This window comes from Cyprinodon tularosa, unplaced genomic scaffold, assembly GCF_016077235.1.
Source record: "Cyprinodon tularosa strain WSP-4 unplaced genomic scaffold, ASM1607723v1 ctg9, whole genome shotgun sequence".
NCBI classification, from domain to species: domain Eukaryota; kingdom Metazoa; phylum Chordata; class Actinopteri; order Cyprinodontiformes; family Cyprinodontidae; genus Cyprinodon; species Cyprinodon tularosa.
The window spans coordinates 1-25,291 of record NW_024039673.1 but is presented as its reverse complement, the minus strand read 5'-3'; the positions used below and the strand labels follow the sequence as shown (position 1 = coordinate 25,291).

Sequence of the window (25,291 nt, the reverse complement as noted above, 5' to 3'; positions counted from 1 at the left end):
CATCCCCACAGAAACTTCCTGTTTTTTGCCTGCTCTGTTTGAAGGAAAAAAATGAAGGTCAGTGAAGCTGATTAGATTAGCTTGACATGTGGTTCACTCATTGATAATAGCTGGGCTGAATTCACTCAGGAAATCTGACTTGAGGCAAGTAGTTAAATTTGAGTAAATATTGAAAATTTGCTTGTTATTCTTAAATTTGCAAGGTGGAAATAACTAGTGCATTTCACAAATATAAATCTGGAATAATATTTTGTCTCAGATTTTGTTATATGACTTAAAAATCTACATATGAAGAAGCTGACAGAGTAGGATACTTTTTTCTATTCTGCTACATTAATTGCATTTGCTGTGTGCTACATGTGCTTTAAATACAGTATATCTTTATACTGATAAATGGCTTAAAGCAGGAGGCTTTTTAAATCAATGCAATAGAGCTGTTCTGGAATGAAGAGTCTCAGCCTGACTGATATATGATGGCGGCAATAAGATAACTTTAAACCAATGCTGTACTTGCATGTTGTGTGTGAAGTTAAATTGTTTAACTTGAAAATTCAAATCAACCAGTAATCAAGTTTTCACTTTATTCTTCACTAATAGAGTTTTGTTCTGACTGACTAACTGCTTACTGACCAACACCAGTAGACTCATGCTGACTTTGCCCAACTGGGAATCAGAGTTAAAGTAAGGAAGAATATTTTAGTGTGCCCAGATCTTTACTCTGCATACTGTACATCAGAGCTGAAAATATATGGATTAATCCAGAAAGGTATGGAAGAAAAACAGCCTCATTGGAATTTGCCATTTTCTGTACATCAAATTTTAAACACTGTATTTTTATATGGTTAAAATTCCCCTGCAAAAAAATTCACCAGCAAAAGATTCAGCTGCAAGAAAATCATCTTATATGACAAATTTGTTATTAATAAAGGGTTAATAATACATTATAAATATAATAAAAGTAATTAATGTTTTTGCATTACATTCCTTGTGTAATATGATTTCAGTAATACTTCATTAAAACTTTTCAAACATTACACACTACAAAATGAATAATAAAAGCATGTATTGTCAATGCCGATATAGTTTCAGATTGCTATCTGTATTGGTCAACATCTAAGGTTGCAATATTGGTATTGTGATAAAAAAAAAAGGTCTATTAGGACATTCCTAATTGCTAATGAAAATAATTGACAATAGTTGTAAAATAACATAGGAATAAAAAAAAGTACTAAAAAGTTGTAAAATAAAATGAAAATGACAAGAAACCAAATCCAACTTTTTCAAACACTTAAACATAGCAAGAGAAGAAGCAAGTGATCAAGTGATACAATTGACTATTAATGTATATGGTGACATATTTAGATTAATTCACCAAAGTTAAATTTTTAAAAGTAAGTTATACATTGAATTCATTACTATTATTTATTGAACTTTATTCTAAAAAAAAAAAAAAAAAAAAAAAATAATAAATGCCTATGCGGGTCTAATGCTATCATTGCAGAGTAGACACTTACCAGTGGGATTTTAGGGTCTATATTTGATTAGCAGTTCCAATTATTTCATGAGTCTTGTTCAAAACAAAATCATGGAAATGTTATATAAAGGACATGTGACTTTTTTCAGGGATATGCCAATCCTTCAAAACCTAACATGTTTAATGGATTATGGCACTTTCGGACTTCCATATTGGTTTATCATCGGTTATAAACATAACATTTCAAATATTAATTTCTCAATCATTAAATGGAATTAAAATGTAAGCAATTATTAGATAAATGCCTACAGCTTTTAACTGTCAGTGGGGATTGATGGCACGCGGTCTGACGCTGAAACAATAACGCGCTTCAGACTTCCCCTGGATCCGGACCGCTGGCTGGAAGCGAAACTCTGATCATTTCAACGTTGCTTTAGCGAAAACTGGACGGAATAATGCGCTTTCCGCAAACTAAATACGTAAGTTCAAGATTTTTTTCCCTTAAAGCAAAGACATATAATTCATCATGTCTACCAAGTAAAATAAGCTGTACATTTCTTTCATAAATGACTATTATAGCGATCTGAAAGAGCAAGGCTTTGGAATTCTATGTGGGTGGTTTAACATTTTGATTAATGTAGTTTAATTTATAACATCTTTTCCACTTTATATGTCCAAACACATTTCAAACCAAGTGCTATTAAAGTATTTGACTAAATCCTACGTTTTCTATATTTTATGTCATGCATTTCTTCTTTTATTTTCTTTTTATTATTTCTTTGATGTGACACATGTCTTGTGCAGATTTGTATTTACGATTATTGATTTGCTGCTGTATTGCGTCACAATTTTTATTCAAATGTTGTTAGTTTCATTTACATTTTTTTTTTGTAATTTGATAGAATTATTTCCTAGAGGTCTCATCATTCTGGTATATTAATATTTTAATATATATTCAAGTGCCTCTTCTATTTGTTTGGGTAGAAAGTTTCTCTGATCTTAGTTCAAATAAAAAGGGAATCTGAAATAATTTCAACTGTAAAAATACCATGCGGATAAAACTTTATTCAGTATTTCACATGATTTTAACCCTACTATTAAATGGTGACCAAAGCTTGGGATAGTTAAAAAAATGACAGCAGCCAAATTGATTCATCCATCCATTTTCCCAAATGGTTATCCCAGGGAGGGTTGCTTGTACCTATCTCCAGCCGTTTACAGGCAAGAGGTGGGGTCCACTCTGGACAGGTTGCCAGGGCAACATGGAGACAAATAGGACAAACAACCATTCACACACACACTCACACCTAGGGAGAATTTAGAGAAGCCAATTAACCTACGGTAACAGTCATGTTTTTGGACTGTGGGAGATGGCCGGAGTACCCAGAGAGAACCCACGCATATTCAGGGAGAACATGCAAACTATGTCTCATTTAATATGTCTCATTAATTTCCACTTAAATGTTTTTGTAATCTCACTACCAATACAGTATAAAATGGGGAATTCTGTATTGAAATTTCATTTTGAGATTTTACTTTTTTCCTCCTTTTAATTGCGTCTGGATTCACATCAGTTCAATTCAGTTTATTAATATAGCACCAATTCTAAACACATGTCATCTCAAGGCACTTTACAGTTTAACAAGATCATACAGTCAAAGTGCTTCAAAGTTTTCTATCTAAGGAAAACCAGTTGATTGCATCGACTCATTGACTCGAATGCAATCCCTCATTGCATCAGCAGCCTGAGATATAATACTATTCAAACCACAAAGAACACCAACCAGAAAAGGTGTGCAGCTGCCCACAAATACGACTTTATTCCTTGTTTTGAACAAAGCCCTCCAGAGGAACTTAAGCTTTGTGGTGACGGCAACTCCTTGTACCCATTGTGGGGATAAAAGGAAGAGGAGGACCAACTTTAAAATCCAGAAAACTGGTGTTTATTGTTTCTTCTTATGAGCTTCCTGTTGTTCATAGCCCAGTGGAAAGAAAAGCCTTTCTGAGTGTCTTTGTCCATTTGAGACTGCAGCCTTTGTACAAGATTATGTTTTTTTAAGCAATCAAGATTTTGACCTGTGATTTATAGATGTGAATGACGGTGGGGAGAGATGGTCATGTGGTATAGAGGGAAGAAAGGACACAGACATCGGAATGCCACAGGCTATCTCTCTGCTGGCCTTCCTTCTTGTGCTCATAGGATACGGTAAGTTTTTCAAACGCTATCACCTTGAATTGAAAATGTAGAATTTTTATCAAATAGCAAAAGGATATAAATTGTCTTCTTAAAGGAATAGTACACCCAAAACATGATTAGCCTTCATTTTCTACTCACCCCCATGCTGAACAACACTCTGGAGTACTTTTTTGATATCTCAAATGCATCTGGAGATCTGGGAGGCTTCTTGCTGTCTGCTGACATTTAAAAAATGGAGGTGCCCAGCGCCCGAGGAAGAAATGTCCATAAAAGTCCACAAAAAAACGTGTCAATATTCCTCCATACTGCTCGTCCAATGTATTCCAAGTGTCCTGAGTGGGTAGCATCCCTAATTTACTCGAAACGAAGTCATTTAGAAGGTTTTTAGAGCATAAACAGTAGTGTATAGGATTTTCTACAAGCGCGCGCCTGCGAGTTCATGAGTCTACGGAAACCGCGGCAGACCAAACCAGATGAAAGTGCGCATTCAGCTCGGCAAAGAACTCATGCTCTTCTTCAACACTGAAGTCCTCAGACATTTTTCTTTCGTTGTTTCTTTCTTTGCACAGGTAAACAGCACATTTCTTCTTCTACGCTTGCATTATCGGCAGAGCAGACGCTGAATGCGCACTTTCATCTGGTTTGGTCTGCCGCGGTTTGAAGGCTAATCATATTTTGGCTGTACTATTCCTTTAACACAATTGTGCAGCTTTCCAGTCTATCATTTAGTACGGTGAAACAAGGTGTTTGACAAAGTTTATGATGGTAAATGGAACCATTACAATGTATGGGCAGCTGCTGCCATTCCATTTTTGCTTTGCTCCAATTTGAAATGCTGTGACTCTGAAACTGTGCTTGGATACTCAGAGGAACCATTAAAAGTTGGTATAATATCAAACTTAAAAAGTTAGACTCGTACAAAACATGACAGATTACTATGTTTAATGTTGCCACTTTCTAACAAACGCCAGCTTGGACTGATTATTTGCAATCATTTGCAGAGGCTAACGTAAAACAAATTTGAATTATTATTTTATACGATATATGTTTTCCCTATATCCTTGCTCAAGATCGTCAACATATATATTAATTTGCACTTAAGCTTAGTGTTCACAGTAATTCACGTGAAACAAAGCAAATTTGATGAGATGCTTCTTTAATTATGGCATCTTGTGTTTAAGATCAAATTTTAGTAGACGAGTTGTCCGTAGCTGTTGACTTTAAACTTTTAAAGTATGTTCAGCTCTGCCACATTGTTCAGCTCATTGGATAGTTTGTAAACAGCCGCTGTCTGAAATCTGCACACAGCCATCAACAGAGCAAATCTTGAAATATTTTACTTTATTTCACTCTTTTTTTAGGCTTGCAGATAATGTAATGTAATGTAAAATAGCAGTGAGGGCACAGGTGGATGGATGGATGGATGGATGGATGGATGGATGGATGGATGGATGGATGGATGGATGGATGGATGGATGGATATATTTTTTTTTGTCTTTTACTTTGTAAACCCTGTTTATTTTCCCCCTCCATTAATTTATTCCTCTTTCCATTTCTCTATGCATTTCGGCCTCATTTTGCAAATGAGGAGTGGTTGGTCTCAAGTAGTTTGGATGGTTGCATCCAGTCTACATGCTACCAGGCCAGCCACAGTCACAACAAAGAGGGATACCTACCTATTATCAAGCCATTTAGCAGCTTTATTAGAAAAGAGAGATGGAATTCCTGACCTTATTTGTGGTGTGGATGCTCTGATAAAACATGTGTTTCTGTTACCTGAACACATTATTTCCCTACAGAATTTGCAGCCACTGCTTCAGGAGCATGCTTTTAGCAGGAGAAGCAATTTCAGTTTCCATCTCATTCTGACCAGCTATGGGGAAATAAGGATGATTAACTTTTGTAAAAACATGAATGAAATATATCATTCAAAGTCATTGTTGAGTAAGTAGTTTACAAGAAAAGATTAAGCTTGTGTGATGAGAATACTACAGAATGTGTTCTGATTCTCACACATCTAGAAAAAAAACAAACACACAATGATTTCATAAATAACTTGAATCTGAAAAAAGTAAAAATAAATAAAAATTATAGGAAAATAAGCAAATTAAAGTCAGACTTTTCCTTTTAACCATGTTTCGACAGAATTATGTATGGTAAGGATGGTAGCCTTAACATTTGTTGACCAAGCTTTCTTACACTGCGCAGCATATTTCTCTGGAGAATCCATTGGCAGTTTTCAAATTTTATTGTTCCCTGCTGAAATTCAAGATACCGTGTCAGATGAAGCAAACAATTGTTACCTCCTTGGTCTTCTCCAATGAGTTTTTCCTTGTGTCAAACGATGGATGGTGTGATCTAATGCTTATGTTCCTCGAGCTTGAAGTTCAAATGTTACCATTTGTCTTATCTGTCTCTTTGACATGTCATCAATATTTGTCCTTCTCCCGCATCCAGGGAGGGTGGATACAGTCCTATGGATCCTACATTTCTAAATAATATGTACAATTGTGGTCACAATAACATCAAGCCTTTAACTTTAACATGCTTGTCTATAATTTTAATTCTAAACTCTGATGCCACCTATTTCCTTCACTTTCTTTGGTTCGTGTTGAGTGTGGTACACACCATGTGATCTAAGAGCACAGTGTCTACAGTACCTGCAGCCCTGTATAAAGGCCCACCAACTGATTACCAGATTATAGGCACCCGTGATGCTAATCAGTGGACACACCTTGATTTAGTGTGTCCCTTTGGTCACATTATTTTCAGTCTTTTCTAGGGGTACCATTATTTTTGTCCAGGCCTGTTTAATTGATCTTTAATCATTCTGTGGAAGCATGGTTGAAAAGCAATGTGACTCATTTGTTTATTTTAGTATAATTTGTATGTACTATTACTGTTGTCGAATTCAAGTTATTTTTGTTACCATTGTGGGGCTTTCTTTTAATAAATAAGAGGTACCAACGATTTTGTCCTTGTGTGTAAATTTGTGAAACCAATTCTTAGAATAGTATAAAATCCCTTTATTTGTCCCTGCGGAGCAATTGAATAGGCTAACAGCAGACATATATAGATAAAGAAGAAAAGCAGAAATTAAAACCATGAGCTGGTTGTAAAATGATTCAAGTTTTGTCTTACATCTTGAAAACTGAATGGTTAAAATGCATTATTAAAAACTATTTTACCAATGATGCAGAGTTCAACGTTCAAATTATTTTTAATACTTATTTTATTTTTATACTCTTTTTCTGGCAGCTTTTGCAGGGCTCAGTATATGGCCCTCTTTCCACGTGGCCCTAAGTAATGGAAGTGTATTTGTGGACTTCAGTGTAAAATCCAAAAACAACTCCATCAGCAACATGAGCCTCTCCCTAGTCAACATGGAAACCAATACCTCGGTTCTGTCCAGGCCCCTCCCCGGCCACCAACTGGTCGGTAGGGAGGAGTTTGATTGTTCCTGCTTCCTGTATGCAGGAACTTTCCGGTTCCTGTTGAGGCAAACAAGCATCACTACTATTCCCAATGCTAATGGCTCAGATGTCAGCCACACGGTGACCTCAGCCTCCTGGTGGAGCTCTGAGCTGCAAGTGCAATGGCCCACTTTTCACATTTCTGTGGAGAGGGCAGGAAACCATTCTGAATATTTTCAGGCAAGACAATAAGATCTTTAATTTATCAACCATCTTTTTCACTTATTTACTGTGGCATAATCAGAACAAACATGAGTTGTATACCTCTCTTTTATTGGTTCTTCTCAGGTTGGCTTATCCACTAATGAACACTTCCAGGCTTGCTCCAGTGGCATGGACTCAGCCCTCCTCTTAGAAGTCAGTTACTCGGAGTACAACCAGATTGGACGAAACACCACTAACAAAGTCCGAGGTCAAATACGGAAACCAATCAAGCCACTTCGTTCGCAGAGAGTTGAGCTGCCCTGTGCTTTCTGGTTCACGGAGAGAGACTTCATCACAGTGGTCATACGATCCCCTCACACAGAACAAGAAGTGAAGAACTCCGGACCTCTCTATCCATCCCGTATTTTCCCCTACAAACTACTGGTGGAAAACGTCAACGCTTATAAAAGTGGTTGCATGGACACAATGACTGTGAAGATGATAACGCCACCATGTACCCATGTTAATGGGAAAATACAGCTATATAACGCAAGTATTGGAAAGGGGGGTGATTTTACATCCACTGTGATGGAGCCTGAACCAGAGGAATCTTCTTTGCTGGCATTTAATTGGCTGACACAAGAGGAAAATGAGACTGAATTCAACTGCTCAGTTTTTTACCCAGGAAGGAATAAGTACTGCTTCCGCTTTGTTTTCAATTTTAGTCGATTGTCTAGTCCAGCAGAGAAGTGTCTGGTGGTTTACAGAAGTGCAGGTGAGGTTTAATCTATTGATTAAGACATGTTTCACTGCTATATGGAATATACATATGTTGTGAAGCTTAAAGGGAGATTTTCTTTTTAATCCAGTTCTCATGTGACACATTAAAAAAATCAAATGTCAGTGAAAATGATTTTAATTGAGGTGAATAATAAATTGCTGCATGTATACTCTTTTTAATAATCAAATTGACTGGAATTTGTGTGGTAGACAATCTCAATTGAAATGATGGATTTATGGCTTTCAAGTTTTATTAATATAAATGTGAAAAGTATGGGATTTATTTTGATTCAGCAAGTTTTACCCCAAATAAGAGCTAATGAACAGATGCTTTTATCAGTCACTAAATTAGAACATGACCTAATAAGTCCAACCGCCTTTGATTTAATGGGTCTTAAATTTGAATTGCAGAATCTTGGGGGCCCTGGCAGCCATGGAGTGTTTGCAGTGTGAGTTGTGGAGAAGGGGTGAGAGAAAGAGCACGGGAGTGTTTGCTGCCCTCAGGTGTGGAAGGCGTGAAGTGCGCTGGCATGGTGAAGGAACGGTCTCCATGCTCCCTGGAGGACTGTAATAGTAAGTTCTGTTAAATCAGTAATTTAAACAGTTTTATATTCTCTAAAGCAGTCAATTTAACATTTTACCTTCTGCTCTACAACTTAACAACATAGGTCTATTAGCAACTCAGTTTAAGCTATTATGATTACAAAAACTGCATCAAACCAGCTTAAAGGTTATTTTTAAAAGCTACATTTAATCTGACAAATGAGCCTTATTGAAATGAATATTCTGATCTATCGGATATGACTGTGCAATGTTTTGTCTGGTTTTTCAAGTTAAGTTTTACTCATTTGATATCAGCCATTTTTAGTATATTACATTGAGGTGTCTGCAATAACAGGTCTCATTCTGTGTCAGTTCAAACCCACCAGGGGGATATCTTACACCACCTTTGCAAATAACAATTTAAGGTATTAAACAACACTTTCTATGATGTACTGATATGAAATTATAGGGACATATGTTTCTCTAGAGGCTTGAAAAAAAATCTAGTTTTCTAAGGCTTCTTAGAGACATTATGGTTTTAATGACAAACTGAAATCAAGGCTAAAATAAATGGAAGTACAATAAAGAGATTTTAGAAAATTATACTGAATAATATAAAACTGCTTGTCAGGTTTAGATGTAATTGTAAATAATTAACTAAATATTTGACAAAAAAACATTAATCAAATGGAACAATAAACTAAAATGCAATTATAAATGGTATAGTGGGTATGAAATATTTTACTATGGAAGAAAAGGGTTATTTTTTGTTTATTGCAACAGTTATTCCAGTTATATTATTGAAACTAGACCTTTTTTATGCTGTTCTCAATACTATTTTAACATTTGAAGGAAAAATATGTTTTTTATCCAGATTATTTTGTATTCTTAATCCACCATTTTAGTTAGATAAACATGCCACATTTCTCCCCTTTGTTCTTTCCAGATTTAGTGATGATGTAATATCCTTGTATCTCATTTAGATATTATTTCATTTTGTTCTCGCTCCTCAGTGTTATCTTCTCCATCTCCATCCCTGCCTTCTGTACCTGTGGGAGCATCGCGGTTTGGTGGGAACATGATTGTGGTGTTGGGTATTTCATTCTGCTTGGCAGTGATCATGGTGACTATAGTGGTGACTGTGTGGAGAAAGCTTTACCAGACTCCTCAGTGTAGCTCGGTCCATAGAGGCTCCATTCATCCCCCGGGGGGGCGCAAGCTTTCAGATGAGGCCTCCATCTGTGGCCACAGTCTTCAAAGACCCAGTCTTTCTGATGGTCATTTCCCATCGGCTGCAGTCATTCCCCAAAAACGACCCTCACTTGGAGCTCCGCCTCTCTCGCCACAGGCACCAGTGATGACACTTTCACAGGATCCAGAAAGGCTATCTCCCACAGGTCAGAAGGTGTTACCACCAATATTTGGGTATGTTCAAATATCTTTCCCACCAATATTTTTATCAGTACCTAATAGTGTTTGTTAAACCCTTTTTCATTTAATTAAAACTCTATGTTCTCTGTAGCTACCGTCTGGCTCAGCAGCAGCTAAAAGAGATGAAGAAGCAGGGCTTAAAGGAGGCCACCCAGCTGTACCATGTCTCCTCAAGCCCAGTCCATGACACTGTGGTAGAGACATGTGCCTCACCCACCACCTCCCCTGTTCCATCCCCTACTGGATTTGTTTGTTCTGCTCTACCTGTGGGTACGCAGGACACTGCTAACAGCAGCCATGTTGGCACATCTACTCCTCTGTCTGAGGCTTCACGTTCCAGAGTGGAGTTTGTTTCAGGTCCTTCTGACTCGGGGAGGAGCTCTAGATGGCGAGACCGCACAGCTGACTGGGTGGAGATGGTAGAGAGGAGTAAGATGGCCGGTCTTAGGGGAGGAGATGCAGTATCGGGGAATAGTTACAACAGGAATCCAAACTTCAGACGGACCTCCAGCTTTAATGACACCAAACTCCTTTCAACTTCCTCAGCTCAATCCGTGCATTTTAGAGAAAGGAGCATGACCCAGGTCACCCACCCATCCTTTTTTTATTTTTGTTTCTTCTAGTTTATCTATTCTTAAATCAATTGTTACAAGACCTATTAAGATGTGATTCCACATTTTCCTCCTCAGGTGGGATCTCGGACTCTTCCAGAAGGAAGTTCTTGGACCAAAGGGAAATGGGAGAGACAGCCTCACCCCTCTTACCCCATCCCTGAGCACAGAGTCTCAGATTGGAGTACAACAAAACCCCAAATTCACAGCCAGAGGAGGACTTCTCAAAATACTCAAGTCAAACACATGGGAACAAACACAAAAACCTCATTATCTGATAAACATGTTAAAGACTTCAGTGGCACAGGGGAAAGAAAGACGCTTGTCGACTCTGGAGGCAGAGGTGGAAATTTGGTCTCAGGGATCGGAGGTCCATCCCTCACACTCTCCTGGTCTCGTGAGGTGAATCATCTGGATGTAGAGCGAGCTGAGCGGGCTGAGCAGAACTGGAATCGGCGAGGCCCCTCACCTATCCAGGGAAACATCCTGGCCAGGAAACTGAAAGAAGCTCAGCTGTGCTCTGGAGGCAAAGGACGCCAGCGCAGCTCCAGCTTTAACATGTCTTCATCTGAGTGTAGGAGGGATTGGTGCCAATCACTGCCAATATCTAGAGACCAGAGCAGCAGTGGTGGCTCCCCCTACAGGCTGAGTGAGGCAGAACAGAGGATGCTGGACTTGGATCTGTCCCCAGTGTTTGTACAGAAGGAGTAGAAGAGCATATTACCCCTCATTTCCACTGGGTTACACTGCCATGTTAACATTATGGTAAAAAGAAAAAAAAAATACAACTAACTCTTTAACACTTTTAATGTATAATTTTGAATATTTGCAAGTTATGATAGACAATTTCACCCTTTCTGCAACGTCAAGCATCTTTAGAAGAACAACATCATAAAAAATCCAACACATGAAGGGTTTATATAAACTGTTAAGCCACAGTTTCAGTCATGCTGTGAAGCCTCAATGTTTATTGCTGTAGATATTGTGGTAATTTCTTCAGGGACCTTTAGAATCTGTATATTAATTTGTATATACTGGAGAAGCATCGATATGTGCACATGTTATATATATACTGTTAAACTGGAATTTCTTTTGAGATGTTCTACAGTGCCTTAAAAGATATGTACTGTGATTTTTTTAGACTGTCTTGCGTTACAACCACCAATTTTATAGTTTTTATGTTACATTATTTTAAGATTTTTCTGAATGGAACTGGTCACTCTGAGCTCAATCGAGAGGTTTCAGGATAAAAAAGGTTAAATAGACATGCACCTCCACAGTTAGACATTGTTGAAGACAAAAAATCCTTTCTCTTCTCTTCATAACTATTCTTTAATTTGCATCTCTCTCTTAGACCTCAAATACTTTTAAAATACATGATGTATGTTGTTTTGATGGGGCAAAATGTGAAATAAAAAAGTTGAGGGTTATCAATGCTTTTGAAAGGCACATAGGAATAGGAACACTGTTGAAGCAATTAAACTAAATACTTTTGTTTAAATATCAGATATTTATACATTCCTAATATGCTGAAATGTTTACTGTATAAAAAAACTCAATAAAATGTTGATCCTTTGAAATATGAGGAATCAAAACATCCTGTTTTCTTTGCTATTAAATTAATACAAAGCCCACATTTTTTAAATGTCCCCTTCTCCACTTCCTGCAGTGTCCAAAAACACCAGAGGACGAACCTTCATGGTGGTGTGTCTAAGGGAATACCAAAGGCCTTTCCAGGTCCCCCACACCACACCATTGTCATATTCAGCCTTGTACTTCCCCCTTCGATAGAATTTGCCATTGAGGTTGGCTGCATGACATCTGCAGATAGAAGGTAGTTTGTAGATGATACAGTGGAAGGGATGATTAACAATGTTCAAACAGTGAACAAAGAAAAAAATAAATAAAAATACCTGTTAAACCACCAACCAGCCTGATTCTCTTTGGCACAGCTCCCCTGAAGGAAGCGATCATTATCCTGAAAACAACAATGAACAGATTTTCCTTAAAAAGTGCAATAAGTAGCCATTTGAAGCCTGAAAAAGGGGGACATGCGTGGCTGACCTGATCTCTAGTGCTGAACTGCATGCCACTAAGGCAGGAAGACCACTGCTCCACCATCCCCCCACCACCAGTAAGAGCATCACCAGCTTTCCCACTGTATTGCCCATACTGGAGGCGATACTTATCCTGGAGGGAAAATTGGAAAATTTGTATTTCACAACAAAAAATTATAGTTGCATAAATACATATATATGTATATTGTTATTACAGCTTCATCTGTGATCCTGAAGTTTTCATAAAATGCATAACTTTTCTTTCCTTCCCAGTCCATGAGATCAATCTTCACCAGATTCTTACCTGCAGCGAGACCAAATAAAAACGTATATATTTTTAGACATTTATAGAAAATACTCTCAAATCTGTAGAATGTCAAGCCATGTGGTGTGAATAATTCAATCTTTTCAAAATGTTTTAAAACATTAATATGCAGATATTGTTAATAATTAAACTGATATAAATATGCTAAGAAAGAAGGATACAATGAATAAATTAATCTGAAAACTTTGCTGCCCTCTAGTGGTCGGGATTAGGACTGATTTAGCTATATCTGTTTTTTTTGGTATTTATATTAACAATCTATATAATTTAGCGTCTCTTTAGATATGATTTAATTGAATTAAATCATATCTAAAGATGTGATTTAAGTAATTAAATCACATCAAATCTAGGAATTTTGATGTTCCAATCAAAAAGGCTGCATTTGTATGAAGTTCGGTGTTGAGAAACTTGACTGTCTTATGCAGTTCCTCCCTCAGCCTTATAGAATACCTTTTGGATTATTAGAGTGAATACTTTAATTTAGATTTTTGTATTTCACTATGATAAATTTGACATTTAAAGAGTTTTTTTAATATAAAATGTTTAAAATAGTCTAGATATAGTGGCTAAGATTACCTACAAAATAAGTCAAATGCTGTCTTTTAATCTAAAAAAATGCTTTATTAGATAGTTTGTGTTGCAGCTGTTCTTTTTTTTTTTAGTATGTTATATGAAAGTGTGTTTTCCATATTTAGGATTTTGCTACATCCAAAAATCCTTGTATTTTAAAAGGTGTGTACAATTATTAAAGAGTGACTGCATGTAGATAAATGTAGATAATGGTCATTTTTTCTAACCTTCGGACAATAGAATGTTCATTTGCTCATTCCCCAACCAAAACTCATCATTCCATAGTTTAAAGTCTCCAAATCCGTCTCTGTAGTCCACCCAGTCTCTATGAGGATTAAACATATATTTCATAATAGATTGATCTGCTGCATGAATTCAGCAAATTTTACTTCCTTTTTTTCTTCAGAAAAAATTCATCTGGCAAAGTGCAGTACCTGTTAAAGTCAACTTTTCCATGCCGACGCCTCTGAAACACTGTCCACCCTCCTCCATCCTCCATATCACAATAGACCAAAAAAGGGTCCTGGTGTAATTTGGGTCTGATGCGGTAAAAGCCACTGGGTGATCTAAGTCTATCAAACAGTTGGGAGCAGTCTGTGGAAAACAACATTGTGAAGATCCTTGTACATTGTAAAGGCCTTCAAGTTGTAATTGCATAAGTATATTAAATATATAAAACAGCTACAATGTTTGTTTGAGAATATAATTATAAAAAAAAGATATTTTTTGTATTTTCTAATAGTGAAGGAAAGAGAAGAGATGCAGGTAAATAAAATCCATAGATACCAAAATCAGATTACAATAAAAAGCAAAATGTTATTCGGTTATATGTGTTTGTATGCTGTGGGGAAATTTGTTTGTGCCTTTGATATATATGTTAACAAAAAAGTGATAATAGTAAGCATGGTATTTTTTATAATAACAACTTAATGTTATAATATTTAATACTTCTTTATACTAGCTATAAGAATGACAATCATAAATAAGGAGCAAAAGTTAAATAAACAATTGACTTAAAGCAAAAATTAAAATTGAATCTATTTTCATTGAATCCCCTTGTATGCAGTAGTATTTTTTTGTGAAAATTAAATTCATTATTAAATATCTATTTTATTACTTACCTTTATCATAGACGATGAGATTTCCTGCAGGTGGAATTGATTTCATTGTTGTGTTTTCAGAGCTGCTGTTGTGGTTCAGATCAGGGGCTTGGTCAGTCTGTTGTTTACTGTCGGATCCTGCAAGCTGAGGTGATCTAAAGTATCTATGAGTTTGCAGATGCTCCACCTGCCAGGTTGTGAGCAAGAGTTTATTCTCCAGTTTCTTTATGCTGTTCTTAAGAGCTGCAACCTCTGGTCCGCATGGAGTAGTTGCCTATGAATTAGAAATTCAAAGTTAGAAAATTTAAGAAAAAAAAATGAAGTGCATACATCAGCATAATCCAGTGTTGATTCAAAAACAGACCTGCATATCCTTCTCAGCAGGTGCTGCGATTAACTTACATAAAGCTGCCCAGGAACTGCTGTAGCTGGGTAGACCAGATGCAGCAGCAACACTGCCATGGCATTCAACAGAAACACACTTCCAGCAAAATTAGTCTGAAATACATTCATTACACATTATCCACAAGGTTCATAATAAAAATAGTATTAACACCATCTTAATGAAATAAAACCTCATCCAACCTACCATTATTTCATAAAGCTTCCTCTTTGTTTTCTCCGTACTGACGTTCTCCCTCCTCTAATAATATGTCTGAACGATTTATAGATGGGGCTAGTTCTGCATGTTCCACATTAGGTGATTCAGAGCTGAACATTCCTTGAAAGTTTTTTATTTATTTTTTTATTTTGAAGCTCAAAGATGTGGCCGTGGTTATAAATCACACCTGATCCAAGAACTGACTCTGCCCTATTGAACAAAAAGTATTTGGAAGAGTTTATTCCTCACCTACTGTTCCCATGAAGCTGCAATCACAAATACAATCAAGATTTTTATATTTCAAAACAGAATTCAAAACAAAACTGGGGTATTACCCAATGGGAGTTTCTAAACTCACATTACCTATGTTGATCTTAGTTTTTTTTTATTTTAAATGTGTAAATATCAAAAGGTTGAGGAAACAATTTACTCAAAAATTATTTGGTTATTGGATTAAGGATTTAAAAAGTGCTTTGTTTTTCCGACTTTAATCTCAGAGTTGCGGATCTTAATGTAGATTAAGGAAGAGATGTGCGAGCAGTCAGCTTCACTGACAAAGATGTGAGTGGTTTGGGAGGGCCAGTGACACTTTGGTGGAAAATGATGGGATTAGGTGACTTTTTACATGCCCAAGGGGTCCCCGGTAATGTTATTCATTCCCCCAAACTACAGCAGTTTGGGGGAATGTGATTGAAACAAGCTAGTTAAGTCTCTAAAACAGACATGGCAACGGCTTGATGCTAACATGTTTGTTAGCTGTCGGAATTCAGTCAGAATTCTTAGATTACAATCAGAATTCTGAGATTAAAGTCAGAATTCTGAGAAAAAGTTAGAATTCTGAGATTAAAGTCAGAATCCTGAGAAAAAAGTCAGAATTCTGAGATTAAAGTCAGAATTCTAAGATTAAAATGAGAATTATGAGAAAAAAAGTCAGAATTCTGAGATTAAAGTCAGAATTATGAGAAAAAGGTTAGAATTCTGAGATTAAAGTCAGCAATTCTGAGAAAAAAATCAGAATTCTGAGATTGAAGTCAGAACTATGATAAAAAAGTTAGAACTCTGAGATTCAAGTGAGAATTCTGAGAAAAAAGTCAGAATTCTGAGATTAAAGTCAGAATTTTGAGAAAAAAAGTTTGAATTCTGAGATTAAAGTCAGAATTCTGAGGTTTTTTTCTCATATTATACAAAATAAAAATAAATGAAAATAAAAAATCTGTTAACTTTTTTAATTTCTTCAGTGGCCCTAATCCTCTTTCGTACTTATCAGCACGTTTCAAACGCGGATAAATTAGTTTTTGTGAGTCAGTAGTAGGTCATATCAAAAACATTTACAGAGAAATATGGCAAATGTTTGTCAATTTATAGCTTCAATCAGTGCTTTTGTGTTTTCGCAAAAAGAAGAGAAGGAAAGCCGAAAATATGCGCATGAAAAAAAAGAAAAAACGGGACGGTGGGGAATGCGCTTAATTGCAACCAGATGTGTGGAGAAGAGGGAAGAAGCTGCGCTCTGCTTGTTGGCCCAGTTTCTGAAGCTTCACAGGGTGTAAAAAGCTTCATAGGGCAGGTTTATGGTCAAGTTCAGTCAGACTTTAACCAAAAAAAGAAAAAAAGTAAGCAGAGAGGGAAAGATGAGTAACAGCAGAAAAGGGGGCTGAGCTTTTTCGTCAGTGAAGTTCAGGAAATGCGAGAAAGTGCAACGCTTGCAGAAAAAGATGAAGAATAGTGGATGATACAAAAAAAAAAAAAAAATCTACCCGGTTAACCTTCGAACTTTCTTTCTTTCTGCTCACAAGAAGTCACAAGACGAGCTGTCGAATAATTTCACGGATGCCACTTCTAACGGTAAGAGTGTGTTTATCTGTTAAGGGTTAACATGTGTGACTTGGGGCTTTAAATGTTCACATTTCTGCACTAAATACTCTTTATCAGTAAGTAAATGAATATGCAACGCAAATATGTCACATGTAGGAAAGGAAAGATATATTTTTTTGCACATATGTTACAGAGAGCGCTTTACATTCTGCATTAAAGGGTTTTGGGAAGAGTCCAGGAACACAAACTCATCATGTCCGTCTACTTTAATCCGGGACCAGATTCGGAAGTAAATGGGTGAGAAGAGCGATTTTATGTTAAGCTTTTATTGGTGCATGTGATTGAAACTCATTTGACAGGAATGTGTGATTTAATGCAGAGCTGCAGGGAGGTGGCCAGTCTGTCCTAAACAGAAACCCAGGTTACTGGGATTAATCTTCCTCCTGACACTTACTTCATCCACTCCCTTCATGGTTTAGGTTTAGAGAATTAGCTGGCCTTTCCTACGGAAGAGCATTAGGGCCACTAAAAAAAAACTGAAAAAAATCTGACAGAATTCTGACTTTAATCTCAGAATTCTGACTTTAATCTCAGAATTCTGACTTTAATCTCAGAATTTTGACTTTAATCTCAGAATTCTGACAGATTTCTGACTTGTTTTCCTCAGATTTCTGACTTGTTTTCCTCGGAATTCTGAATTTTTTTCCATATTAAACTGAAATAAAATTTGAAAACCAAACCTTTTTTTAATTTTGTCACTGGCCCTATTCCTCTTCCATACTTTCCAGCACAGTGACAGCATGGTGATGAAAGCAGGATTGGGGGTACTGATCCCTGCTGGAAAATGAAATCAGCAAAGGGATGTGTGAGGTACTCTGAAACAGGGACAGAGCCTCAGCAAATCATTGGCCACCCTTGTGGCCACCCCTACCATTTCCCCCCCTCTAATACAGACAGTGGCAGCAGTAATACTCTCAAAAGGAATATTCTAACTTATTTAACATTTACATTTTACATACACTATATTGCCAAAAGTATTTGCTCACCCATCCAAATTATTGGAATCAGGTGTTCCAATCACTTCCATGGCCACAGGTGTATAAATTCAAGCACCTAGGCATGCAGACTGTTTTTACAAACATTTGTGAAAGAATGGGTCGCTCTCAGGAGCTCAGTGAATTCCAGCGTGGAACTGTGATAGGATGCCACCTGTGCAACAAATCCAGTCGTGAAATTTCCTCGCTCCTAAATATTCCACAGTCAACTGTCAGCTGTATTATAAGAAAATGGAAGTGTTTGGGAACGACAGCAACTCAGCCACGAAGTGGTAGGCCACGTAAACTGACGGAGCGGGGTCAGCGGATGCTGACGCGCATAGTGCGAAGAGGTCGCCAACTTTCTGCAGAGTCAATCACTACAGACCTCCAAACTTCATGTGGCCTTCAGATTAGCTCAAGAACAGTGCGCAGAGAGCTTCATGGAATGGGTTTCCATGGTCGAGCAGCTGCATCCAAGCCATACATCACCAAGTGCAATGCAAAGCGTCGGATGCGGTGGTGTAAAGCACGCCGCCACTGGACTCTAGAGCAGTGGAGACGCGTTCTCTGGAGTGACGAATCGCGCTTCTCCATCTGGCAATCTGATGGACGGGTCTGGGTTTGGCGGTTGCCAGGAGAACGGTACTTGTCTGACTGCATTGTGCCAAGTGTAAAGTTTGGTGGAGGGGGGATTATGGTGTGAGGTTGTTTTTCAGGAGCTGGGCTTGGCCCCTTAGTTCCAGTGAAAGGAACTCTGAATGCTTCAGCATACCAAGACATTTTGGACAATTCCATGCTCCCAACTTTGTGGGAACAGTTTGGAGCTGGCCCCTTCCTCTTCCAACATGACTGTGCACCAGTGCACAAAGCAAGGTCCATAAAGACATGGATGACAGAGTCTGGTGTGGATGAACTTGACTGGCCTGCACAGAGTCCTGACCTCAACCCGATAGAACACCTTTGGGATGAATTAGAGCGGAGACTGAGAGCCAGGCCTTCTCGTCCAACATCAGTGTGCGACCTCACAAATGCGCTTCTGGAAGAATGGTCAAAAATTCCCATAAACACACTCCTAAACCTTGTGGACAGCCTTCCCAGAAGAGTTGAAGCTGTTCTAGCTGCAAAGGGTGGACCGACGTCATATTGAACCCTATGGATTAGGAACGGGATGTCACTTAAGCTCATATGTGAGTCAAGGCAGGTGAGCAAATACTTTTGGCAATATAGTGTATGTTAAGAGTTACTTGACAACAAAAACACTTTGGCTAAATATGAACATCAATATACCAAGATGATAAATACAGAAATCATGCGCTTTTCAGAACTAGATTTTATCACATGGGGTAAAGAGAAAATTATGTTTCTGCAAGTCTTCTGAGTCTTTAGTGAAATCTGAAAAAAATAATTTCTTTAATAATAACTAATCCATTGAATTTAGATATTAGTACATGTAGATATTCATTTCATGCTGAACGATTTTTGATAAAAGAAGATAAGTAATGACAATGAATAAGATGTCCACCCCCAAACTCAAACGGGAAAGAATTTTGGCCACTACACCTTTAATTTAGACATCATAGATGTTTAAATATATGCGTCTATTTGTTAGCAATGGCTGTAGGAAAGTATAGTTGGTCGTTATTTAGAAAATATGGGTGTTTTGCTTGTTAATTTTCCTGTTAGAACAGTGCAGATTGACCCTTATATTCTGGTGCCTATCCACTTTCGGCCCCCCCTCAGTGTACATTGGTTATTGCCTGGCCACCCTTATTTAAATATTCTGGCTACGCCTCTGCTCTGAAATGAATTTGAAAATAGGACTTTGGACCAATTGAAAAGTGTCCTGCCCTTTTTTCCTCCTTACCCAGATACGTTTCTGGAGGTAGAACGTAGCTCATTCTAAAGTAACCTTAATATCTTGAGGATTTCCTGTTACAGTTAACTATTGTTTTTGTGTATTCTTTTTTTTTTTTCTTCAACCCAAATTTTTGTCACAAAACTTAAAAAAACAGCACCCTGAATAGATACAGCATTGTATCCATTTATGGTGCGTAATAAAGATGATGCATAATATATCACCATTAATATCTATAACAGCAGATGTTTGTTGGTTTTTATCACATCACTATATGGATATATATTTATATCAGATGGAAAGTGTTAATAATCACATTAAATTCCCATATTTTCGTTATCCTGAAGGGGGCGTGGCCATTGTTTGCGGGGAGTGATGTAGTCTAGAGTTTTGGGTTGTTTAAGGCAGATAAACATGTGATAAACAGTGGTGTGAAAATTTTAATTTTTCAGTTTCAAAAGAATAGAAAAGATAAATATATATTGGTTTTCTTTTTTTCTATAATATCTCATATCAATATAGGGTCATTTTTTTATATTGATGCATCCCTAGTAATTCATTTTTGAATTTAATTACTAAATCTTTGGTTTGGAAAAAAATCCTTGAAATGCACCCATCAGTCTAAAATTAGTTCTGTTATTGTGTTATGTGTTTATCTTAATTATTTTTTTTAAAATCAGAAACATCACAAAGATGGAAGATGCAAAAGTGGAAATTGATGATGGAAAGGAGGAGAGCCCGCTACCAGACACTATGTACCAGTGAGTGCATTTTCAGCATTTCTGTCCGATTTGAACAGAATCATGTTAATAACCACCCTGATGCTTTTATTTCCTCATTTTACAGCAACATTCGGAAAAAAGTCGCTCCATTTGTTATGTCCTTTGGCTTTCGGTGAGGTTGGGGTTAAATTGTAATCAATGTTTTCATGCTTTCCTGTTTTTATTGAAATAATTTGGATATTTTTTTTCTAAATACCTTTAGTGTATTTGGGATGGTGCTGATAATTGTAGACTTTGTGCTGGTGATTGTGGACTTCTCACTGCCAAACAAGAACAGAGAGGTCGGAGACGCTTTAGAAGCAGTGTCTCTCACCATCTCCTTCTTCTTTCTGGCTGATGTTCTCCTACGGGTTTATGTGGAAAGGTGAGCAGAGATTACTTTGTATTAGACTTTGTTTTATTCCCAGTAATATTGATTGCAAGACTTCCTGCACATATAAATTATTATAACTTGCATATTCTTTGTCCCTATAAACTGAAACGGAATATGTCAATACATGTAAATGGTATTTAATTTAATTCATACTGTTATTTATTTTTAATGACTCCTATAATGTCTTTCTTCTGCAAAAGTTGCATTATTCATTTGTATTCTCAACCTTCCCATACTACTTGCATTTGTTTTGTTTTTTTTCTAAATTGTATATTCCTGGATTTATTTATGTCTACTTATTTATGTCTACAATGTTATTGTGTTGTCTTTGTTTATCCATGTAGCCTTTTTCATGCTGGGTACTTGTTAAGTGTCAGGACCAACAACTGGGACTTAGGTGTGTGTTGATAATAGCTAGGATAGGGATGTCGGTTACGCCATAGAAATTAATACAGTAGTAGTAGAAGTCAATGGCCAGCCCCCACAATGATAGTGTGACACAACAGAGTGTATGTGCGTGGGGGATGTGTACTTGTTTATACGTTTTTTGGTATATTTATCGACTATCTGAGGACCAACAAGTTTTATGAAGATGTAAATCAGGTTCTAATCCCATTTGAGAGATTGGTTTAGAGGTCTGTGGGATTTAACATTGGAATAATCAACTACTACAGTTAGAAACCACTGATTAAGGCTGAAATCTCGCTGTCCAGATGGACTCAGACCTGAGCCTTCAGAGGCACATAAAGGCAGTTATTAAATCAGCCTTTTATCACCTGAAGAACATTTCCAGGAGTAAATGACTGTCCAATATTACCTAGAAAAGCTCATTCATGCATTTATCCTTAGTTGAATTGATTACTGCAAAAGTGTCTTCATTGGTTTGCCTAAAGGTCACCAGACAGCTGCAGCTGATGCAAAAAGCTGCTGCCCATGTTCTCACTAGGACTATGAAAGTAGAGCACATCAGCTCGGTTTTGAAGTCATTTCACCTGCTCCCTGTATCTCAGACGAAAGATTTTAAATTCATTCTATAGTCTTAGTCTATTAACCACTTAATGGTTCAGCACCTCAATACATGACAGATTTGTTGTCAGTGTATAAACCCTCCAGACCACTCAGGTATTCTAGTTCCAAACTACTCTGTCCACCCAGAACTAGAACCAAATGTGGAGAAGTAGCATTTAGTTCCTTTGCTCCACTGATCTGGAACAAACTCCCAGAAGACTAAAAGTGCTGGAAGCCTTATTTCTTTTATTTCAAAGTTAAAACCCATTTAACTGCCTGTTAAAGTTAAGGCTTAACTGAGGTATAATTAGTTTAAGGTCGTGGTCCAACTGTTATATTTGATATACCTGTTTTTTTATTGTTTTTATCTTTTTTATATCCCATTTTTTTCCTTCTATTTTAATGTTTAATTAATGTAGAGCACTTTGAATTGTCTTTTTACTAAATTGTGCTATACCAATAAACATACGTTACCTTAACTTTAGTTTAAGGACAGGAATATACTGGTAATGGTTGGGTTAAATGTCAACGTTGGGCATAAATCCAGTAACTAAAACAAATGGCAGATAGTCCTTATGAGTAGAAACAGAAACCTTATCACCAAAACAAATTCCTTGCATGTGTTAGGCACCGCTTGGCAATAGAGCAGTTTCTGATCCTACATAAATTATTTAACTTAACTGTTGCCCCTCAAGTCCCTTCCTATGAATGAAGAAGCAGAAAAAATACTGAAAAGCGTTGCAAACATTCCCAAGCTCCTGTGTCAGCAGAACTGTGAGATTAGCTGTTGAGCAGGAAGTGGTGAAGAGGAAGCTCTACAGGAAATGTGTACCATGCGTTGGGCTGATTCTTTGGAATATCAGTTCAGAGTCACTTAATGCATCCAATTAATTTTATTAACAACCACCAGTACTGTACAGGAACAGCTTGTGATCTGTTCCTTTTTTAAATGAGCATTTGGGAATGCATTACTCACTGTTGGCTCTCTGTTTTAGCTTTAAAGTGTACTTCAGCTCCAAGCTGAACATTGTAGATGCCTGTGTTGTCGTAATCACGCTGATCGTCACAATGATCTACACCTTCAGTGACCTGTCAGGGGCCAGCCTGATTCCCAGGTGGGTGCTCTGGCCTCTCAGCTGTTGATGTTACTGTTGTCATCTGATCTTTAGCTGTGGTCCACCACAGATATGGCAGATGATCTGTACAATCTTGAACGTGACGGCAATATGAAATGTCATTTGCTTTTAAATCAGGACACATTTTTGCTGCACCATACCCATAAAGGTTATAGCTTTTTATGTTTGTAATTTTCATCATGTTTAAGATCTTGTTTTAAATTGGCATATTGTCATTTTTATGTATTTTATTTTGTAGTAATAATAATATTAATATTTTTTTCCCTTCTAAAATGATTTTGAATTGGCTTGAATATGAATTTTGGTATAGACAAATAAGCTTTGTGAGTGTCAGAAAATGGCTTCTACCATACTAATGTGTTCATCTTTCTTTGACAGGGCCGTGACATTTCTGCGCTTCTTGCGAATAATCATCTTTGTGAGGATTTTCAGGCTGGCATCTCAGAAAAAAGAGCTGGAGAAGGTCACTAGGAGGATGGTATGTTCATTTTCTGTAAGCCAGAGAAGAAATGAATGGCAGACATATTTACACACTCTGTTTCCTCCTATTGTTAGGTTTGGCTATAAGAAATGTTTTTTTGTTTTTTTTCCCCAGATATCTGAGAACAAGAGGCGTTATCAGAGGGATGGATTCGATCTTGATCTAACTTATGTAACAGGTGAGGGTATTTTTTTTATTTTTATTCTATTTTATTTAGAAATAAATCAATATTAAAGTTGGCATGTTTTATTCTACATAATGTTCAGTAGTGTGAAAAGTTAGGACATCTCAAAGATTAATTTCTTATCAAGTGGGAACGCTTAAGCATTCCCACTTATTGTTTTTCTGTTTTTCTTTATTGTGTGAATGCTGTAGGCATTCACACTATTGAGATCCTGTTTCTCTTTATTTATTGTGTGAATGCTGTAGGCATTCACACTATTGAGATCCTGTTTCTCTTTATTTATTGTGTGAATGCTGTAGGCATTCACACTATTGAGATCCTGTTTCTCTTTATTTATTATTATTCTTATTCTGGTTGCTCCGTTTTTTGTCATTTAACTAGTCCTTCATACTTTGTGCTATTTCAACCATTCAACTTTTAAACTATTCAACTTAATTAGTACAATTCTGCTATATCTTTTTACTTTTTAAACTTTTATACTTTTTAAAATATTTAACTTTTTATGCCTTTTTTTCTCCCATAGGAATGAATGTAAAATCAGAAAATTTCCACAAAATTTCAGCAAATCTTCAACTACTTTGAGCTTTAACTACTTCAGCATACTTTCAGCTAGAAACACCATTCAACTTTTAAAATGTTTCCGTATCTTTTTGCTATTACTGTTTAACTCGGCTTTCAGCTAACTTTTACAGTTTTGCTTCAGTGAAGCTTCAAACTTTTAAACAATTTTTACAGATTTTCAAATTTATAATGGAAGTCTATGGACGGAATGTTCAGCTGCTAGAGTGTGCCACTCTAGCGTTTTCAAACATTTCACTCATGCCGAACAGCTTCAACTCACTCGCTCATTTTTTACCCTATCTAGATAAATTTTACATCAAAACGTAGGGATTTTTGTCAGGATTCAGGAAATGTAACCCTCATTCGTGTGACATTTACGGTTTTCCGACAGTTTGGCCCAGACCACGAAGAAGTCCAAACTTCTCCAATAGAAATCCAATGAGAGCTCTCTGAAAATCCGAACTGAAAATTCAAAAAAACAGACTTTTTCGTATCGCTCCCATTCGGGAACCGTTCGACGTAGCAACACGAGCCTTGTGGAAGTTGTTCCTCAGACCTTCCTAGCACTCACATTGAAGGAAGTGTGTCGATATCTTTTATCGTTTAGCTAGGAAAAAGGTTTGTTCGGGGGTAACAAATCTGTCCGAACCCCAAAATCAGGATTTTGACAATTATATACTTTTTTACATCGTCACCACGCCTAGACGAAATATTGTAGAAATATGAAAGTCACCCCAGTTGTAGTCCAAAAATGGG

The 25,291-nt window shown here is 36.9% G+C and overlaps 3 protein-coding genes across 5 annotated transcripts; 2 read left to right on the top strand and 1 right to left on the bottom strand.

Annotated features, from left to right (window-relative positions):
- The first annotated feature begins 1,674 nt into the window (after positions 1-1,674).
- On the top strand, positions 1,675-11,811 carry LOC119775886 (thrombospondin type-1 domain-containing protein 1). Of its 3 annotated transcripts, none has more exons than XM_038274027.1 (8): positions 1,675-1,953; positions 3,564-3,680; positions 7,149-7,324; positions 7,433-8,063; positions 8,480-8,641; positions 9,625-10,036; positions 10,134-10,626; positions 10,732-11,811. In XM_038274027.1, the coding sequence occupies exons 2-8, from the start codon at positions 3,629-3,631 to the stop codon at positions 11,362-11,364; spliced, it is 2,559 nt and encodes an 852-aa protein (XP_038129955.1). In that variant the 5' UTR covers positions 1,675-1,953; positions 3,564-3,628; the 3' UTR covers positions 11,365-11,811. The 3 variants fall into 3 exon arrangements, with proteins under 3 accessions (XP_038129955.1, XP_038129953.1, XP_038129954.1); XM_038274025.1 differs by having other exon boundaries at positions 6,930-7,324; XM_038274026.1 differs by lacking the exon at positions 1,675-1,953 and having other exon boundaries at positions 3,412-3,680; positions 6,930-7,324.
- Positions 11,812-12,155: 344 nt separating this feature from the next.
- On the bottom strand, positions 12,156-15,383 carry fgl1b (fibrinogen like 1B). Its single transcript, XM_038274028.1, has 9 exons — positions 15,295-15,383; positions 15,108-15,203; positions 14,727-14,979; positions 14,040-14,199; positions 13,833-13,930; positions 12,926-13,014; positions 12,718-12,843; positions 12,567-12,631; positions 12,156-12,474 (listed from the first exon to the last, which is right to left on the bottom strand). The coding sequence occupies exons 1-9, from the start codon at positions 15,295-15,297 to the stop codon at positions 12,294-12,296; spliced, it is 1,071 nt and encodes a 356-aa protein (XP_038129956.1). The 5' UTR covers positions 15,298-15,383; the 3' UTR covers positions 12,156-12,293.
- Positions 15,384-16,787: 1,404 nt separating this feature from the next.
- LOC119775821 (phosphatidylinositol 3,4,5-trisphosphate 3-phosphatase TPTE2-like) lies at positions 16,788-23,968 on the top strand (the record flags this gene model as incomplete). The annotated part of the gene is made up of 8 exons (XM_038273906.1): positions 16,788-17,148; positions 17,312-17,415; positions 20,691-20,771; positions 20,857-20,904; positions 20,995-21,156; positions 23,169-23,288; positions 23,688-23,787; positions 23,905-23,968. Coding segments are annotated over exons 2-8 (619 nt in total), but the record flags the coding sequence as incomplete, so codon positions are not given.
- Between the last annotated feature and the right edge of the window lie 1,323 nt (positions 23,969-25,291).

Coding starts and splice junctions, on each gene's coding strand:
- LOC119775886 (XM_038274025.1), top strand. CDS start 3,629: ATGCCACAGGCTATCTCTCTGCTGGCCTTCCTTCTTGTGCTCATAGGA. Junction 3,681..6,929: donor TCTTGTGCTCATAGGATACG/GTAAGTTTTTCA, acceptor TTTTTCTGGCAG/CTTTTGCAGGGCTCAGTATA. Junction 8,064..8,479: donor GGTGGTTTACAGAAGTGCAG/GTGAGGTTTAAT, acceptor TTTGAATTGCAG/AATCTTGGGGGCCCTGGCAG.
- fgl1b (XM_038274028.1), bottom strand. Junction 13,931..14,039: donor GGAAAAGTTGACTTTAACAG/GTACTGCACTTT, acceptor TAATCCTCATAG/AGACTGGGTGGACTACAGAG. Junction 12,844..12,925: donor TCAGGATCACAGATGAAGCT/GTAATAACAATA, acceptor TTTTCCCTCCAG/GATAAGTATCGCCTCCAGTA.